We start from the raw sequence: 21,326 nt of genomic DNA, 5'->3' as shown, positions 1-21,326 counted from the left end.
GAACTGAGCACAATGTTTTTTATATTTCAACTTTCTCAGTTTTCAAGATTTACATCAGGACTTTTAATTATAATAACAACCACTAACTCATTGGAATTTCACCTAATTTCTAATGTTTCTTAAGATGCTGAGCAATAATGAAGTATCTAGAAGGCATACAGAATTATAGAAAAGGAGAAAAGGCAAGAGTTTCTAATATGACAGCCTTCCTCAGAAAATTGGAATCCATAAGCAAGCCATCTACTCCTCTCTGTCCCTCCCTCCCATATCTGGAGTTGCCCTGGAACTCCAGCTTCTTAAACTTTAGCACCTAGATGAAGGCCATTCAGGGAACATGTTATATGCTCTTGTCTTTTTGCCTAACTTGGTTTAGACTTTCTATTCTCTGTGACCTCAGATATTTTGGGAATGAGTATAATTTTATCACTTTATTTTATTCAATTCATGTGTTACTTACAAAGGAGTACTTCAAACACAACTTGGACACCTGGGTGGCTTAATCCATTAAGCATATGCTTTGGGCTCAGGTCATGATCCCAAGATCCTGGAATTGAGCTGTATCAGGGCTCCCTGCTCAGTGGGGAGTCTGCTTCTCTCTCTACCCATCCTCCCTGCTCATGCTCTCACTCTCTTTCATGCTCTCACACTCTGTCTCTCAAACAAATAAAATTTTTAAAACACACACACAACTGCTAAGTTGTAACTATCCACGTGACAGGATATTGCTGAGTTCTGTTGGTTGAAATTCACCCATAATGCCACTGGCCTGGACAAGAGTTCAGGCTGAGATCAAAATGTTTGCAGCAGGAAAAAAAAAGTGTGTTCCAGTGAACAAACGTTCCATGAAATTTATATTTTACATAATAGATTATAACTGTTTGCTCTAAATAAGCAATTTTACAATGTCCTGCTCGATGGATTACATTAGAGGAACCTTCCCCATTCTCCCTTGCAACAGCTTAAGAACAGCTTCAGTTCACATTGTATAATTTACACAAACTGTAGTGGTACAGAGAATGAAGAATGATGCTCTACAGAGTGCTCTCCAGTTCTTCTCAGGATCACCAGGAAGGAACTGACCTTGCTGCATATCCCCAGGCCCACAGAATGGGGAGAACCTTATTTTTGGGATGCTCTCATCACAGGCTACTTTGTTATAGAACTGTCCTTAAGTTTCAGATCTTCGATTTTTCTTGCAAAATGAATGTCATACTATTCATTACCTTCCTCTCCTTCCCAAGATGCGAGCTCTGTATTCATTTGCCATTTCTCTGACTTTTTAGCACATGTCAGAAAAACCTGAAGGGCACGTATTAAAACATATTGTTAAGCCTTAACATCCCCCCTCCCCCCGCCACGGTTTCTGATTCAGTTGATCTGATGTGGGGCTTGAGAATTTGCATTTCTGGTAAGTTCCCAAGTATTGCTGATGTTGCTCACTGGGGCCACACTTTGAGGACCACTGGATTAATCTGAGCTATTGATGGCTTTTACATCACAGTCTGGTGACTTGTCTGTTGGAGCTCGGGGGATTTAAAAAAAAAAAAAAAAGAGGAAATGAGTTTAAAGTTCAGCAAGATCCAGATTAGATATTAAGAAATGTAGGTCTATGAAATCCTGCAGTTGGTTACTGGGGAATGTTGTGAAATACATCAATGTTTGCTAAGTGACTCGAGGGAATTTTTAAGCTTACACTTTGGAAGAAGTTGTTGTTGTTGTTTTAAATCATTTGTAGCTACTTTTAGAAGATTTTCTCTAAGCAATTTTTAATTTTCATTCAGTCTTTAAATATGGTAGGAAAATTATAAATCAGATTTTGATTCACAAACTTTGTTTTTTATTAAAAAGGTCCTTCTTTTTGTTTCTGGACAGGTGCAGCTCATTTCATCAGAGAATACTTACAGGGAGGGGGCACCATTCAAATCTTCCTGTTCCATCTCCAACTGTAAGAAGGGAGAGATAAATATTGAAAAATAACTGGAAGTGTGAGATTAATTAACTTTATGATATCCAAAAGGCTTGAGCATGTACTTTCATGAAATCATTTATCTATGAAGTGTGGATATGTTATTCATGTTCACAGCTACCACAGAATTTTAGAACTAGAGGGGACCTTGAAGTCATGTAGCCAATGTTCTCATTTTGCAAATGAGGAAACCAATGCCTTGGCAGGATAGGTAACTTTTTTAGGTCAGAACTAGAATTTAGGTGCTCTATGCTCTGAGAACAATGATATGTTCATGTTATAGGGAGACTAGCAGAACCAAGCAAAAAAAGGATTCCACTTTAGAACTTTCTCTTTTAGGAGTCCTCTCAAGTATTTTATAAACTATTTGGCAGCTGACATGATTCCATTTAGAGAGACAAAAGGAGTTAATTGCAGACTTCGAGTATGTGGACTATTATTTTAAGGAAAATATTCTCCAGATGTTTCCCACCTCCTTTGAGAATGGAAAAGAGGAAATGAGTTTAAAGTTCAGCAAGATCCAGATTAGATATTAAGAAATGTAGGTCTATGAAATCCTGCAGTTGGTTACTGGGGAATGTTGTGAAATCTCCTCTTCTGGAGAATTTGTGGAATGTGGGGATTATTTTGGAAGGTTTATGTGGGTGGCCCATTTCTAGAGCTGGGGATATAACCTGATTTACATCTCAAATTTCTGTAGGCCCTGTGACATCATGCTCTACCCATAGCTCGTAGGTGAGATTGTTTGCTGCTCTTGGTTATAGAGGATTCATCAGTGAAGCCTGTAAATTAAGCCACCTTATATTTACATCAGTCCTGATAGATGTAAGTGGGCAGATTGATTAAAACTAATGAGTGCTTATGGGATGATCTTGTCCAATGCCTTCATTGGAGTGACTGACCAACATCTAATATTTCAACATATTTCTTTAGGCTTCATCTTAGCATCTTCATGTTGCTAGTGGCTTTCTGGCTTCATGAATGCCTTCAAGCTTGTGTCCCTAGTCCAAGAAGCAAAAAGGAAGGGAACCAGTCCAGGATCACATCCTATATAACAGAGAAACTCTTTCAATTAAAAAGGCAGCCTTAGTATTTGGAGGACAAGATGGAGAAAAGTGACAGTATAATTAGATCTATACTTGTAAAACAAAGTAGAAAGATTTGTTAGATAATGTATTAGATGATGGCTCCTAAAAGTAATCAAATAAGAATTTAAAAGCTTTAACTCAGAATCGAACAGTCTTGAATTTCAGTAAAATACTCAACTTTATAAATACAGGATGGGGAGATATCATTTGAGTTTAACATTTTAAAAAACTTAGTAAGTGGATACAAGATTATTAATATATTTGAAGTATGTTCATGGTGCTCGCATAAAGTAAGTTCTCAAAAATGTATCTAATATTATTATAACTTTTATGTTCTTTGGCCCACCTCCCCTAGCCATCCTCTGCTCTGGTTCTGGTTTTCTGGTTTTCTGGTTTTCTCATATTCAGTCACTGGTTTGGCCCCTTGTCACCCTGGAGCAGCATTGAACCATTCTTCCACCTAACCCCCAAATCAATTCCCACCAAAGAATTAGGTTTTCTTCAGCAGGATTAGAGTTTCTTCATCTCTGAGGACATGAAGGAGGGGATTTACAATACATATCCTATAATAAATATAAAAAGCCTTTCTGAAATGAGTTTTTCTTTTCTTGACTGTTCCTTCACTGGAGATCTCCTTTTCTGGGACTCTCTTCCATGCAGCAATCAACTCTGCTCACATTTAATCTCCTCCAAAATCCCTCAGAATTTCTCTACCCTCTATTATTTAAAGTTGCTTCTACCTTCCTTTAAAATGCAGGTGCCAGCTCATCCACGCACAGAAGACTCCATTTCTATAGTAAAATGGGTTTCAAAGAATATCATCTGCACAAATGATACCCATCTGCCTCCTTAGCTACCCTCTCCTGCTTTTTCTCCATATTATCCAACACTGCCTATATTTAGGTTTTTGGTTATTTTTTTATGCCCTATCAAAGAGTAACTTTCAAAATGTTAACACAATTCTCATTCACAAGTGAACATGTCAAAGTTTTATTTAACATGATGACAAAGTTGGTGTGAAATAAAATATTATGAACTTGGGTTCATTTTTATCATAATGAGCTGATAAAAAAGAATGCTGAGATAACACTATGTCAGATACAAAACTAGTTAATATAGTAAAGGGCAATAAAACCATATCCTGATCAACAGAGTTGTTAATATCTTGAATGCTAATCAATTATGCAATAAGTTATATATCCTTAAATGATCCTAAGGTAGGCTTATTGGCATAAAAGTAACAGGTCATGTAACCATTCATCTTTTGCCTTAGCCAATTTTGGGATATATTCTTAATTTCCCCTTCTCACTTCCCATTAAAAGCAAGCTATATGGGCACTGCCATGTATGAATCAAAAAAAGTGGGTCTTCCCTACCAGCTGCTTAGGTAAAAATAATAACAAAAGTTGTACGACATAGGGTACCTGATGGCTCAGTCAACTAAGTGACCAACTCTTGGCTTTGGCTCAGGTCATGATCTCAGGGTCGTGAGATGGAGCCCCAGGTCGGGTTCCGTGCTCAGCAGGGAATCTACTTCAGATTCTTTCTCTCTGCTCCTCCCCGGCTTGTGCTCTTTCTCTCTCTAAAATACATAAATCTTAAAGAAAGTTGTATGACATGGTAATAGGTTGCTTTATGAATGTTTCTATCATTATATCTAAGTAGGAAAGATGAAGGCTTTCTGTTAGCAACTCTTGTAGACAGGATTCTAAATGCAGAATGAGGCTAAAGTAGATATTTTCTAAAGCCCCTACCAACCTTAAGAGTTTTGACTATAAAGCTCTTTCAATAGACGCTGAGAAAATCAAACTAATATCACATATTTTCCTTGTTCTCAGGAAACTTAACAATCATATTGAGGTTTAATGAACCGAAAAAAAAAAGAAAGAAAGAAAAAAGAAAAGAAAAGAAAAGAAAAGAAAAGAAAAGAAAAGAAAAGAAAAGAAAAGGAAAGGAAAGGAAAAAACATAAGGTTGATGAGCTGCATTTAACTTTGTGTTAAATTTCAATAGGACAAGGAAGATAATAATGGTTTAAAAGGTAGGGAAGACTTTGCAGAAGAGGCAGGAATTGGCCTGGTCTACAGGAACGGTAGGTATTGGCTGAGTTGTGTTTCCACCCAAATTCATATTTTGAAATCCTAACCCTTTGAAATGTGACTGTATTTAAAGAGGGGTTTTTTAAAGAGGAAATTAAGTCAAAATGAGTTCAGTAGGGTAGGCTCTAATCTAACATGACTAGTGTCCTAATAAAGGACACAAATACACAGAGGAAAGATCATGTGAAGACATAGGAAGAAGATGGCCATCTACAAGCCAAGGAGATGGATCTCAGAAGAAACCCACTATGCCAATATCTTGACTTCTGACTTCTAGTCTCCACAGTTGGGGGGAAACTAAACTTCCATTGTTTAAACCATCCAGTCTAAGATACTTGGTCATGGTAGACCTAGCAAACTTACATAGTAGGGTTGAAATCTAGAGAAAGATTTAAAAGAAAAAAAGAAAACTCCAGGGGAAAAAAAAGGATATAATAAAGAGGTCAAAATGAGGACAGACATACATGAAGCATAAAGCTTTGAAACAATGGTTTACATTAGGGAAAGTCACCTATCATTGTGATATATCGGACTTTCTGGATTTTTTGTTTGTTTGTTTGTTTTAGTATTGTATCATGAGAGACAAACAAGGCTTTCAACTTTCATATCTCTATCCAAAATTTGCTTCCTCAGGGATATCTCCTGCCATCACCCTTTCCAAAATAGTGTCTTTACTTCAAGTCATTCTCTAGCCCTTCACTCGTTTTTTTTTTTTTTCACAGCACTCAAATCTAAAACTATAAAATTTATCTTTAACTTGTTTATTATTGCCCATCTCCCCACACTGGAATGTGAGTTCAATAAGATCATGGACCTCATCTCTCTAATTCACTCCTCTCTCCAGTACCCATAACAGTTTGTAACAATTAGTAGGCACTCCTCACATATCTATAGCTAAGGAATGAATTGCTCTGAGAAATGCAAACAGTAGAGAACACTCTTTGAGAGGCATGGATAGGAAAGCCAAGAAGACAATTCTGGTGAATACTGCAGGAGTAGGATTCTAACTTCCCCTTGCTTCAAAGATGATAAATCTGAGGGCTTGATGGAGCATCTGGGTGGCTCAGTGGTTAAGCATCTGCCTTTGGCTCAGGTTGTAACCCCAGGGTTCTGGGATCAAGTCCTGCATCAGGCTCCCTGCATGGAGTCTGCTTCTCCCTCTGCCTATGTCTTTGCCTCTCTGTATCTCTTGTGAATAAACAAATAAAATCTTAAAAAAAAAATCTGAGGCCTTGAGAAACTACAAATCCTGTGTGAGGGACTGTCAAGCAGCAGATGAGAGAGGCTTGTCTACACCACACACACACACACACACACACACACACACACACACACACTCGGTAGCAGGCAGACATGCGCACTGTGTTAGCACCATGTGAAAGGGAAAGTTGGATTTAGGGCAAGAACTGAAGGTTTAAATACTTAAACATTCTTTTGCACAACAAGCCAATATCTCATGGGGATAAATGTGCAAATAAAATGCTGAGGAGCGTCTAAAATAATATATATCATATTATTCTGCTATATACATTACGGGTCACATGAGGAAACTGAAACTTACTGCAGCCCTTCCCAAATATAGGGAACCATTTAGGGCTGTTCAGAATGATTAGCATTGGCAATTCTGACACCAGAATGAGTAACTGCCCTAGTTCAGCTGTTCTTTTTTGCCATTTTTAACAAGTACATTTTAATGGTCATTATTATTTTATTCATGTTAGGTTTATCATTACTGCAGTTAACCTCACATTTATTTTGGCTAGTATCCTTCTTTGAAAGTCTTTGACATTTCAGTTGGTTTTGATTTGTCTTTTTGGTCACACTCCATTAATAATAACTTAAATTTGAACGGTGCTTTTCAGCTTACAAAAAATAATTCATATTATCATTTGTGTCCTTGAACAGCTCTGTGGGAGAGGCCAGGATTGTAACTTTCTTTTTTATAGTTGCTGTTTTATAGGGAAGGAAACTGAGGCTTAGTGAAGATAAGGGACTTGCCCAAAGCCACATGATGAATGGCAGAGGTACAACCGAAATCCAGGTCTTTGGCTTCTTCTAAAGGCTTCTCCCATAATGACATGAGACCCATCACTAAGTTGGCCTGACTGGCAAAGATCCACTGTCCACACACATTATACATGTTTATGTTCGTGTATAATCAAGCGTGCATACACACATTATCAAATAGAAATCTAAGAAAACATCGACTAGAACTCACATTTTGTGTCCTGCATCCTCAGAAAAAGGGGCAAGAAAACCCATGATTACCATTTTTCCCAGCTGAAATTCCAAGGCTCCTTCCTCCTGCCAGGTGTTTGTACAGCATTACACAAATCTGATGTTCTTTTGAGTGATTTGGGGAGAACCACCACACCACTTTGACCACCAAAAATATCCTCAGGGACAAGAGGGAAATTAGTAAGGGTAAGTCAAGCGGTAAATTCTAATCGGGGCCCCTACATAAATATTCAAGTTAAAACTGAACAAAGTTTATTTAAATAAAGAGCCAGAGAAATGGCAGATGGCAGACCTAAGGAGGTGGTTTTCAGGAGAGAAAGGCCAAGCCTACAAGAGGAAATAATTGTAGTAAAGTAGGATCCCACTGGGCCTTTGGTATTCAACTGGTCTTCTTCCAGGCATTTCTCTTTCTTCCAGTTTTCCAATGTTTCATTAGATTGTCCTGGTTTAAAGATTATTAAGTATAATCCAACACAATCGCTGAATTGATGGAAGGGTGAAGGGCCAAGCATCCTAGCTTATTCTTAAAGACATCACCACAAGCTTAGGGTTTAGTAAATAAATTCAGTCACTCCCAAAGATGGAATTAAGTCCCAGCTTATACATTACCGGGTATTACCGTATGTTTCTGGTATGAATTAACATTTTTAGCTCTCTAGTGACTGCCTTAGACATTGAATGGTAAGGACTTTAAAGAACAATGTGTCTTATTAACACAAATGAAGAAGTTAAAGGATCTGTTCAGATGTACAAAACTGAGAAATAATGTCTCAAGTTCTAGTCTTCTGCATGAACAAAGTAAGGAACAGTGGGGTGTATAGTATACTGTGATTTGTGCTTTAAAGGTGTGTGTAGTGTGTGTACATATTCCTAGAACACCTCCAGAAACATGAGGAAAATGGGGAAAATTGTTGCTTCAAAGGGAAGGGACTTAAGTTACTGGACAGAAGAGGGTAGGAAATTTACTTTTTTCTGGATATCCCGTGCTACTCATTAATAGTTTACACATCTGTCACACCTACTAAAAAAGTATAAGCCCTGTGGGTGCAGGGCCCATTGACCAAATTATATTTATCTTTGTAATCCCTGGATGGGTCTAGCATTATGTTTGGTAAGTGGTCAATAAATTTATCACTGAGTACTTACAGCAAATTTTTTTTGTCCCCATCTAAAATAAAACTATTACTGAGTACAAGTCATTACTAATTTGGGGGCTCTTTCCAAAAGGTTTATGATAATTAATCATTCTTAGAAAGACAGAAAATAACTGCCTCTACCTCCCCCCAATTACCAGCACATGTATTACTTAGAGCACAACTGAATCAACCAGTTCTTGAGACTGTTCTGATTTATGAAATGGAGAAAGCTTTATAAATCGTTTTGCTGACAGATGTTTTTTGGGGAAAATGACTAGTTAGTATATTTAGAAAAATTGTAAAGCAGTGGATTTTTTGGTAGAGACTCCATTAAATATTTTCTTAGGTGCTTTTTATTAACCAGTTCTCCTTAGCCTGTTCACACTCTTGGCATTACTCTTGAATAGGATGTCGCAAAGTCAACACATATTTTCTAAGAGGTGGAAAACTATGATCCAGAATCAAGTAAGGCAGAAGCAAAGAAAACAAACTCACAGAATGGAAATTAAAATTATTTAGAGATAGCTTATTCAAAGTTCCCCAGAATATCCTTACCTTAAAAATTGCGAGAACCTTGCCACTTCTTTCTCCAGAATGATGATGACCCTTCACTGAGGATTCAGATTTTCATCAAGACCTTTAAGGAGGTTGTGGGAAGCCCCTTGTTAGGTAGAGACAGTACCAGGGAGATTTCAATGTGTACCACACTCACCCTCTAGTGGGCCTTTGTGAGCACTGCAGCTCCCTGGGCTTTCAGGTTTTCAGCCCTGGGCATTTCCAGAGGTCTGATCCAGGTTGTTTTTCTACAAATAAATAAGCCCCATTAATATATCTCTTAATAACTGTTAAACTGCAAAGGATGCTATTAAAGGGCTTGTACAAATTATTCTAGTGAGTAGTTAAACATCGTTATGTTATTTATACTAGTTTGCCTTGTAAACTCCTTTCTTTTCTAACAGTATAAAGACCAACTTCAGTGGACTCCAGGTCCAATTAGGCAAATTCTAAATCAATGACTCTAGAGTATTCAAGTAGAAGAACGAAATGTAATTCCTGTATGTACATAATTATGATACTGAGTTTTAAAATATTTGGGGGCTGTCACATGAAGTACCTCCTTCCCAATTCAGAAGGCTTCTGCAGTTTTGTTTGCTCATTCTTTAACTCTTACGTTTATCTGAGACCATACCAAAGTACCCAAAGGGCAGATGCAAAGTCTCAACCCCTGCATAAAACCTATCAATTGCTATCTCCACTTAGAATTTTGGCACATACTAACAAAAGCCTGGCTGGCCACCAAGTTTGCCTCCTTTGGAACAATGTACTCTTTATCTATTAGGATTCAATTTAGTGCAAATGTGTGACATTCAAAATAAGTGATTAAAGGAGATGATAAAACTAGCTCTTATATAAACAAATTTCAAATGTAAGGATTACTAGGGGCCTTAGTATTCAACCAAGGCTGAGGTTTCTTCTACCTTGTTGGCTCCACCATGCTCAGTACACAGAGGTCACTTGCTGGTCCAAGGCATCTGGTCTGTTTCCAGGCAACATTTCCACATTTCAGCCAGCAGGAAGAGGAAAAACAGGGCCACTCTCAAGATTCTTCTCAGAAGTTGTACCCATTACAACTACATCTAATTGGAGAGAACTTTGTCACATCGCCACACCTGGCTGAAATATCTTTATCCTGGGCTGCTCTGTTCCAGCTAAAAATCAAGAGTTCCAACACTATGGAAGAAGGCAGGATTGATATTTAGGGATACAATACAGCAGTATTTCCCATGGTTTATGATCCCACCCACTGCCTTCAGTTGACAGTTCCTTCTCCTTTCTGTTTTTTGCTTGTTTCCTACTGAGAGGTAACGGTCTTCCTCCTTTTCATTTGTCTTCCATGGGTGACGTTCTGATGATAAAGACTGTTTCTTTTATCTAACCAAACCTGTCATGTGGCCTGCTAGCTCTCACCATGTCGGTGCATTCATTCCTCCCACAGGTGATGGCTGCGCCGCCTGGCCCTCTGCAGCTGCTGGGAGTGCTGCTTACCATTTCCCTGGGCTCCGTCAGGCTCATTCAGGCTGGTGCTTACTATGGGATCAAGCCACTGCCACCACAAATTCCTCCTCAGATCCCACCGCAAATTCCACAATACCAGCCTCTGGGCCAGCAAGTACCTCACATGCCTTTGGGCAAAGATGGCCTTAGCATGGGCAAGGAGCTGCCCCACGTGCAGTATGGCAAAGAATATCCACATCTGCCCCAATACATGAAGGAAATTCAGCCGGTACCAAGAATGGGCAAGGAAGCGGCACCTAAGAAAGGCAAAGGTAACATCATATCATATTCCTATGCTGTTACAAAACAGCAGCTTTCCAAAATCTGAAACTGTAAGATCAGGGGGAGAAGCTAAATTTTAGAAATTTTTATTTTAGAATGTGTTACTGACATTCATTGTTTACTGTGTTCTTAACTCTATCCTTGGAAAGTTCAAGACCTAAAAATACAAACAAAATTACTGTTTTACGTTGTGCTTTATTATTTTAATAGCATTATATGGCACAAATCTATATTTATTCCCTTATTCATTATCTATTCCCTTATTCATTATCTATTCCACCAAACTATCTATCCAGTAGTTTGGCAACTATTTAATGAGCATCTATTTTTGTGTCAGAAGCTGGGCCAGATGCTGGGGGATTAAAGCAGTGCGGGGAAAAGGTGACAATCTTACAGGAAGCTGCTGGAAGGCACAGAGAGCACGATTGCTCTGTTCTCCCAAACTTTTCTTCCCTGAACCTGAAGAAAACCAATCTGGATTCACTCCCTCTGATTGACACTCACTCAAAAAGGACACTTCTGATTAAGATGGTTGAAACTAGAGATGGATAGGTTATCAATGAAATTTCGCAGCATCATGATGATCCTGAGTGAAAAATCGCACATAATTCGGTGCAGCAATGTATTACCAGCAAGAATAAAAAAAGAAATCCATATCTTAAAGAAACAGCTTTCAAGTGCTTTTCTGTAGTTTTTCAGGAGCACAAGATAGATTTGGAATAACTTTTAGTTCTTAAGAACCGACACCCTTAAAATATTTACAAAAAAGTTTACAGCATATCTAGTGTACAAAGAAAACTTGTGCTAGAATACCTTTTAAAATATATTTTTGAATACCATTAAAACTGCTTTTTTCCAAGCGAGTATCTGGCCAACTTGTTTCTGTTTCAGTAAATCTCTGGATAACTCAAAATTTAAAAAGGTGACTAGTCAGTCTTCTGAGGTAGAAGAACAATGTTGTAAGGAACTACTGTGTTAAAAATATATATATATACATATATATGTATTTGAAAGCACTTTGTGAACAAGGTGCTAGACAAATGCCAGTGTTTTTAAGAGCACTTTAATTAAGCTATTACAACTGTTAGTCAATAAACTGATAGGAGACTATGAAGGGTAAGGACTGCAGGTAGAGATGAAAATTTTTCCCATGGCTTTCCTGCCATATTCATTATTCAACACCTACAAAATGCTTATCACTGTGAGAGACACCTTTTTAAACTTCATGAGGTATATCTGGATTCCTTGGAAACCTAGTATTTGTAGGAAAGGAACTGCATCAGCACAGAATTCCCCTTGAGGAAACAGAGGTCATTCCCACTGGTCCCTGAAAAAGCAAGAAGCTCTACTTCTGGGGTACTAGTGGATTTGGTGCTAAGAAGCCTAGAGGCCAGAAATGAAAGACTTGAAAATAATATAATATTGTATGTCAACTATATTTCAACTAAAAAAAACAAAAACAAAAACCCAAAACAAAAAACAAACCTCTCTGAAACTACTTTTTCTTCATCTGTTAAGATTTGTTGAGAAAATCAAAGGCATAGGTAAGTAACAAACTTTTGAGTTGCTATAACTGGTCATTCAAGAAACCTTAGCTAGGAGCAGGGTATGTTCCAGGCACCGTGCTGGACACCAAGGACTCCTTTTTTTTTTTTTTTTTTTTATTTATTTTTTTAATTTTTATTTATTTATGATAGTCACAGAGAGAGAGAGAGAGAGGCAGAGACACAGGCAGAGGGAGAAGCAGGCTCCATGCACTGGGAGCCTGATGTGGGATTCGATCCCGGGTCTCCAGGATCGCGCCCTGGGCCAAAGGCAGGCGCCAAACCGCTGCGCCACCCAGGGATCCCGACACCAAGGACTCCTGATGAGAAGATATGACCTTGCTCCAGACGCTCTTGATATAGTAGCTGCATAATTCACTGCTTAGAAAGAACATACCCTAATAGTATTAGAATATCAACCTAGCATAAATGAGGTATCCCCAATCTTCTTCTTTTTAGGAGCTGATCGTCCACTTAGGAGATTATCTCAGCTATTTGTTTTCCTTCCTTTCTTAATTGGCCTGCCTGGCTTTTGGCATTTCCTGAACTCATTCTGATGGGAACCAGACTGCATTGGGAGCATTTGCTAAGAATAGGAGTTCTATGGTTCATTTGTTCCCTGAGAGTAGCTCAGTGAAAAATATAATGGTCAAGATTAAGATATGACTGTTGGTTAAAATAAAACTATTATTCATTTCATTTCATTTCAGTAGTATACAAGATACTACTACTATATAGAATTGTTTTGCTCTGAAAGACAGAGCATAATCATAGTGAGAAAAATGTGCTTTGTATTTTGATCATTTGTGAAAGCCTAATGTCTCTCACATCTATCATCTAATCATGTAGTATGGTCGTATTAGCCTTACTGCACAGAGAGGCAAGCAGAGACACTGAAGTGGCCCAGTCCAGACCTCATTTCAAGGCCAAAAAGAACTTTCTGTTCTTTCCAGCTCAATTCCTTCTCCACACTGCTTGTCAACTTAAAGTATCTTATTCACTTCTCTTGTTTTAAACCTAATTTGCAGGGGATCCCTGGGTGGCGCAGCGGTTTGGCGCCTGCCTTTGGCCCAGGGCGCCATCCTGGAGACCCGGGATCAAATCCCACATTGGGGTCCCGGTGCATGGAGCCTGCTTCTCCCTCTGCCTGTGTCTCTGCCTGTGTCTCTGCCTCTCTCTCTCTCTGTGTGACTATCAAATAAATAAAGAAAAAAAATATTTAAAAAAATAAAATAAAATAAAATAAACCTAATTTGCAAATGAGAAATAATTTATTAAAAATTTGAATTCCCACAAGACTCTGGAATCCTATAGCACATTAAAGATACTAAGCATACATATTTGGTCTAGAGGACAGATGGGAAAGATGTTCTTTATTTATTTGTTTTTATTTTATTTTTTAAAGATTTTATTTACCTATTCATAAGAGACACACAGAGGGAGGCAGAGACATAGGCAGAGGGAGAAGCAGGCTCCCTGCAGGGAACCCGATGTAGGACTTGATCCCGGGACTCCAGGATCATGCCCTGGGCAGAAGGCAGGTGCTCAACTGCTTGAGCCACCAGGCATCCCTATTTTTTTTTTTTTAAGATTTATTTATTTGAGAGAGAAAGAGATTGTACGTGTGTGCACATGCACGCAGGGGAGGAATAGAGGGAGAGAATCTCAAGCAGACTCCCTGCTATGCATGGAGCCCTAGGTGGGGCTTGATCCCATGACCCTGACATTATTACCCGAGCTAAAATTAAGAGTCAGCCACTCAACTGACTGAGCCACCCAGATGTGCCATGTAGAAGATGTTATTAAACCACCTACAAGATAAAATGCTTCTATTCTTCCCTGAATCTACATTTTTTTCACTAAATTCATTAGACTGTATTTTAACACAAGAGGAAATATTATTTAGCCATAAATTATTACATAAAAAAATCAAAGATCTGGAAAAATATAGCATTAAGTAAAAAAAAAGTAGTAAAAATGGAGAATGACTCCATTGTTTAAAATACACACACATGCACGTGTATGCACATACATACATACACACACCTAGAACACATGGCATGGAAATACATACAAATGTCAGGTGATTATAGGCAACTTTGATTTTTCTTTACCCTTCTTTTGAATTTTCCAAAATCTTCATAATGAACACAACCATAAGGAAACTTGGGAGTTTTGTACTTGGAAACATGTTTCTTCATTACTTTTTAGCTTTATTTAACTTGAACCAGTGCTGACAAGAGCAGCTACAGATACCCATTCTCTAAACAGTATTTCAAACAGAACAAAGCAATTATTAGCTTAACTGCTGTGTAAGTCCTGATATCAGAGTCCTGGAAGACGAACACATGGTTCCTGGTCTCTCCTCTCAGTCACTGATGGGCTGAGGTGTCAGAACTAAGTAGTGATCATCATGACTTCTTCAATAAGGAATAATAAATACTAATTTCTCTCCCCCCCCCCACTCTCTCTGTCCCCTCTCTCTCTCACTAGAAATACCATTAGCCAGTTTACGAGGGGAGCAAGGCCCCCGTGGAGAGCCCGGCCCAAGAGGACCCCCGGGGCCCCCCGGCTTACCAGGTCATGGGATACCTGGAACCAAAGGAAAACCAGGGCCACAGGGATACCCAGGAATTGGAAAACCAGGTATGCCTGGGATGCCAGGAAAGCCAGGAGCCATGGGAATGCCAGGGGCAAAAGGTGACATTGGACCCAAAGGGGAGATCGGGCCTATGGGGATCCCAGGGCCGCAAGGACCTCCAGGGCCTCACGGACTTCCTGGCATTGGAAAACCAGGTGGGCCAGGGCTACCGGGGCAGCCAGGTGCAAAGGGAGAGCGAGGACCCAAAGGTCCCCCGGGACCTCCAGGCCTTCAGGGTCCGAAAGGAGAGAAGGGCTTTGGGATGCCAGGTCTGCCAGGCCTAAAGGGTCCTCCAGGGATGCATGGCCCCCCTGGCCCTGTTGGACTTCCCGGGGTGGGCAAACCAGGAGTGACAGGCTTCCCTGGGCCCCAAGGCCCCCTGGGAAAGCCAGGTCCTCCAGGGGAACCTGGGCCCCAAGGCCCTATTGGGGTCCCAGGAGTTCAAGGGCCTCCTGGGATACCTGGAGTTGGAAAGCCAGGCCAGGATGGGATCCCTGGCCAGCCAGGATTTCCAGGTGGCAAAGGGGAGCAAGGACTGCCAGGGCTGCCAGGACCCCCAGGCCTTCCAGGGATTGGGAAACCGGGCTTCCCAGGACCCAAGGGTGACAAGGGCATAGGGGGTCTTCCTGGGGCTCTAGGACCAAGAGGGGAGAAAGGACCAGTCGGTGCCCCTGGAATGGGGGGCCCCCCAGGAGAGCCAGGCCTGCCTGGAATCCCAGGTCCTATGGGTCCTCCAGGTGCTATTGGTTTTCCCGGACCCAAGGGAGAAGGTGGCATTGTAGGGCCACAGGGGCCACCAGGTCCCAAGGGTGAGCCAGGGCTTCAAGGCTTCCCAGGAAAGCCAGGTTTCCTTGGTGAAGTAGGGCCCCCTGGCATGAGGGGCTTGCCAGGTCCCATAGGGCCCAAGGGGGAAGCTGGGCACAAAGGGTTACCAGGGCTCCCTGGGGCTCCAGGGCTGCTTGGACCAAAGGGAGAACCAGGAATCCCAGGGGATCAGGGTCTACAGGGCCCTCCAGGCATCCCAGGGATCGCAGGCCCCAGTGGGCCCATTGGACCACCTGGAATGCCAGGCCCAAAAGGGGAACCAGGCATCCCAGGGCCCCCTGGGTTCCCTGGAGTAGGGAAGCCTGGAGTAGCAGGACTTCATGGGCCCCCAGGGAAGCCTGGTGCCCTTGGTCCTCAAGGCCAGCCGGGCCTTCCAGGACCCCCAGGCCCTCCAGGGCCCCCAGGGCCTCCAGCTGTAATGCCCCCGACACCACCACCCCATGGAGAGTATCTGCCAGATATGGGGCTGGGAATCGATGGAGTGAAACCCCCCCATGCCTATGGGGCTAAGAAAGGCAAGAACGGAGGGCCAGCCTACGAGATGCCTGCCTTCACAGCTGAGCTGACTGCGCCTTTCCCACCTGTGGGGGCCCCAGTGAAGTTTGACAAACTGCTCTATAACGGCAGACAGAACTACAACCCACAGACGGGCATCTTCACCTGCGAGGTCCCTGGGGTCTACTACTTTGCATACCACGTTCACTGCAAGGGGGGCAATGTGTGGGTTGCTCTGTTCAAGAACAACGAGCCCATGATGTACACGTACGATGAGTACAAAAAGGGCTTTCTGGACCAGGCATCTGGGAGTGCGGTGCTGCTGCTCAGGCCCGGAGACCGAGTGTTCCTCCAACTGCCCTCAGAACAGGCTGCAGGACTCTATGCGGGGCAGTACGTCCATTCCTCCTTTTCAGGATATTTATTATATCCCATGTAAAAAAAAAAAAAAGAAAAGAAAGAGAGATTTAATAGAAGAAAAGAAAATGATGCACCGAAAAGATCCAAATGAAAAACATAATTGCTTCAAAACATTTATATAGTTGGAAAGTCATATTTAAGTGAAAATCTGAACCATCATGTACAAATAAAAACTAAGATGCATGTTAAATGCTCTGCATAGCAGCCTGTAATTAAAAATTATGGGATAGATTTATGTATCAAGTACTGACACTTGTGTTGTACCCACTGGAATCATATTAGCTGTTGTATTGTTATATGCTTCCATGATAACCTGCTTATTCAGATCAGTCAAAATATTTCAGTAGAAAGATCATAGCTATTAAAAAGTCACTTGCTCACATTGTTTAAAGATTTATAAATATGGCTTAAAGAAATGTTAATGATAACAAGTATATATACCGTATTTACTTGCATAATTTCCTCTGTATATGGGAGGGTGTTTTGTCAGGGAAGGTGGGGAAGCAGTTCTGCTGTGTTATAGTCCTGGTGGGAAGGAGTCAGGGGGAGCAGTAGGGTGTTAGTCCAAGGGCTATTTCCTGCCTGTCAGAGACCAGGTCTTTTATCAACATGAGTCCTACTCAGAATTGTGTTATCTCGTGTCTCTAAAAGAACAAATGAGCCAATTGCCTGCTGTGTTATTTACTCAGCAAACCCTGTGAGCTTCGCACTGGATGAGCCATTTGGGGGATATAAGACAGGAGCTAAAAAACCAGGTGGGAGACAGGAGCAGGAATTAATTCACTTATTTCTTGAGGATCCTTTTTGTTTCATTTTCTGTATTTTTTTTTCTTCCCACTATGTAACTTCCACTATGACCCAATTAATATAAAACATGTAGAAGTCACAAGGAAAAAATAACTTTCCAGTATTGTGGAATGTTCATTACCAACAGCAATTTTTAATTGCGTTTACATGCATATAAAAATTCGCCTCCTTTGCCTACCATACAAATGACTACAATGCTGTTTCGCTCTTGAAGGGGTGATCAGTATTTTTCAGTAGCTACTGAATTTTGAAGAAATTTCCTGGTACAGGATATATGCAAGTTGGCATATCGTCTGAGGTTCCAAAGCCAATTTTCAAAATCCAAACCATCTTTTATTTGAGAAGAAAAAAAGTTTCAGAGTTTCAGAATTCTATAGGAAAGTAGATTTTTTGGAAAAAAAAAAAAGAAAAAAGAAAAAACGATTTCTGAAGTTTTAAATTTAGAAATGGGATATACTACTTCCTAGTGTAAGTACTAAAACTGTAGGAAAAGAACTCTTTCTTTAGAAGCAACCTGTGGAAGAGCTATCTGAAATGTCAGAGGGCAGTAAGAGCTCGTACTTCAGGCACCTCATACTCAGTGCAAGGCAAGAGTCAATATAGGTTTAAAGAGAAAAATAAGTATCCTTCCAGGTTTTCACTTAGGTACACACTAACTGCTGCGGGCATTCAAATCTGGTCTCAAAACATGGGCAAAATATTTCAGTCAGCTATGAGTCTGCTGCTGATACTATAAAGCCACTGTGGGAAATAATGTGGGGCTATGGTAGTAGAATGTTCTGTTCCTCAAAATTAAGAGTAAGAAAGTGAGGGGAAAGGTACAGGTGGAAAAATACACAAATAAATACGGTATAAACACACATGGAAATGTGTCTATGTCAAATCTGAATCATTTTAACCATCAAGAAAATTCTCCTCGGCCTAATAGGTGTCTTTCCCCTATATGGTATACGAGCACCTTTTCTTCTCAATTTCTTAAGAGAAATGAATTCATTACCAGGGCACTGCTAATTCTACGACAAACTTTTCCCATCAAAAGATTTCTGACCCAAACTTCATTTTCCGACCCAAACTTCATTTTCAAAGCAGACAGCATCTATATGGTCAAACATCCTTCAGGTTGGTCTTGAGGATGCTGGTTTTGGACTGATGACTATGGAGGCAACAGGGATCCATTAGGCTCCTTCTGCTGAATAGCTGCATTGAAATGGCTTGGAAGCAAGTCAGATCAGCTGATCCATAAATCCGTATTTATCTGTACATGTATGGGCTTTTTATTTCCACCAGGTATGAAAGACAGTACCTCTTTAGTTAAGACCAAATTTCACTTTTAAAAATACCTTCCAACTTATTTATTGGTTGTTACTCAATTGCCTAAATATATACATATATATATATAATGTGCGTGTGTATATTATCAGGCATATGCTTCTAACTTTTAGATAGGGAAGGAGCAAAATCTATGCCAGATACTGTGTATTCTACAATGGTGCTAATCTCAGAGCTAAATGAATTACTCCATATAATTTAAAAAAAAGAGTTTTAAATAATTATCTATTTGTCTGTTTCCCTTTTAAGTGTTGCACATCATGTTAACACATTAGTGTAAAAACAGATGAAACAACCACATGCTCAAAAGTCTAGGGATAGTGTTATAATCCCTATTTAATTCAAAATCAACTAGAACTTTTCCATGTGAAATGGACCAAACTGGCATTATGTTATTTAAACACAGAGTTTTAATGCAGCATGACATCCCACAGAGGAAAAGAATGTCTATAGTGGGTGACTGTTCTCAAATATTTTATAGAAAACCATGAAAGGTGCTCTATAAAAAACTGGTGACTTTTTTTTTTTTGAGTTTCCATGATAGATTTGAGACTTGTCAATAGCAAATCATTTTTGTATTTAAATTTTTGTACTGATTTGAAAAAAAGACCTATTAAATATCTTTAAAAGTATGTTTCTCATCTTATTCATATCACTCAACTGACACCGAACCTCATACTTTTTCTATCCCCTGGAATACTAATGAGCTCTGAAACAGAGACCGACAATAATCACAGCTTAAACAGGACAATTATTTCTCTTTGACATAATAGTTCCAAGCATCAGCAGTCCAGGGCTCATGTGGTAGTTCTAGTGAGAGCCCCAGGTTCCTTCTATCTTGCTGCTTTTCCATCCCAAAGGTGTTGCCCTCATCCCCAAAGTCCAGGACAGCTAACCATCACAGCTACATTCCACAGTGGGAAGGTGAAAAAAAATCAGGAAGGGGAGGGCAAGCTCCCTAATTAAAGAATTCAAGCCAGTAGTTGCTTACATTACATCCTCCCACATCGTATTGCTCTGAATTTAGTCACACTGCCCAAAGCTACCAGGAGAGTGAGGGAAATTGAATATTTATTCAGGGTAACAACATGCCCGGCTGAAAATAAGGATTCTCTTGACATGGAAGAAGGGAGATACTAGGGGACAAACAGCTGCTTCATCTATCACACTATCACATCAATCATAAAAGAAAAACAAACCTCTCTTCCTCCATCAAAAACCAATCTTCAAATACTCTATACTATTTAGTTTGCCACGCTAGTGCCAAATTCCCTGAGGGGAGATAGTGGTGAATTAAGCTATAGAGCAGAGGCAGACTTGCTTCAAGAACCTAAAGGTCTTAAAAAGCATCACTGACAAGGAAAGAATCCCAATGGGATGACTCATCAAGCTTAAAACAATCATAACTTATGTCTAGGATATTACAAAAGAATTATTCGAACCATTCCATAAGTAAGTGTCACCAGCCTGTGGCTGATTTACTCCCTTGCTTAAACCATCAATCTGGAAGCTCAAGACCACAGCTTCCACTCCCATTTAGACCAGTTAGTTCTTTTTCATTCCACAGCTAAAGACTTCCATAATATGGACCAATCATCTTGTATGCACACAGTGTTGGTCACAAAAGAAAACAGAAGAATGGATACAGGAGACACAGGCAGCAAGAATAAATTGTTGGAATTCAGAGTGCTAGACAAGCAGGGTAAATCCATCATCACAATGAGTCTGAGGCATTCCTTTACGTTAAAACAAAACACAAAATAGCACCTACTTTGTACTCAATACTACTAGATAATGTGAAGGATACAAAAGCTACAGAAAATAGGACCCTTCTCCTCTTAAAAATAAATCGTCTGTTTGCAAGAAGTTAATTTCCAGGTCATTGTGAGGTAGTGTAGTGCTGACTGGATGCACACTAGACTGGATGCACGCTAGATTCAGAAAGTGAAAGACCATTCCATGCTGCTCCTTTGCTGGGAATGCTCTGACATGTCTCCTGCATAGTTCCTCCTCACCCCTCAAAACACAGCTCAAGCATCACCTCCTCTTCCCTACTGCTCGGTGTCAGTCACCTTCTCCCGTGTGATCACCCTGCCTTGTACAGAAGGCCTTGTAACTGACCTGTTTCTGTCTCCCATATCTGAAAAAGCGTAAGGTTCTTAAGAGCAGGCACTTTCTTTCATCTTTCATTCACAGCCCATCAGAGTGCTAGTCCAGTAACAAGTTGGAAGGAAGAATGAAAGATGAATCTCTTAAAGCTGCTGTGGGAGGCAATGCTTAAAGCCGATATGAGCTACAACTGAATCCAGCCCTGGGATTCCAAGATTCCATAGAAGATTATATACTCCAAGATTATTGAGAAGTTCCATTGGGATGAAACCGAGCAACAGACAGCTTTTTGG

General features: G+C 40.3%; 1 protein-coding gene across 2 annotated transcripts in view; it reads left to right on the top strand.

Moving 5' to 3' along the window:
* Positions 1–19,556, top strand: part of COL8A1 (collagen type VIII alpha 1 chain) — a 142,440-nt gene extending 122,884 nt beyond the window's left edge. For both annotated transcript variants that reach the window (XM_041769841.1, XM_041769850.1), the window contains 2 exons: positions 10,523–10,853; positions 14,901–19,556. In XM_041769841.1, coding sequence (XP_041625775.1) covers positions 10,526–10,853; positions 14,901–16,807 — 2,235 coding nt within the window. In that variant the 5' untranslated portion in view covers positions 10,523–10,525 and the 3' untranslated portion in view covers positions 16,808–19,556. The remainder of the gene's footprint in view (positions 1–10,522; positions 10,854–14,900) is intronic.
* Positions 19,557–21,326: the final 1,770 nt, after the last annotated feature.

Source organism: Vulpes lagopus, chromosome 1, assembly GCF_018345385.1.
Source record: "Vulpes lagopus strain Blue_001 chromosome 1, ASM1834538v1, whole genome shotgun sequence".
Classification (NCBI taxonomy): Eukaryota; Metazoa; Chordata; class Mammalia; order Carnivora; family Canidae; genus Vulpes; species Vulpes lagopus.
Note: the sequence above shows the minus strand (reverse complement) of the source record. Positions and strands in the feature narration are given on the sequence as shown.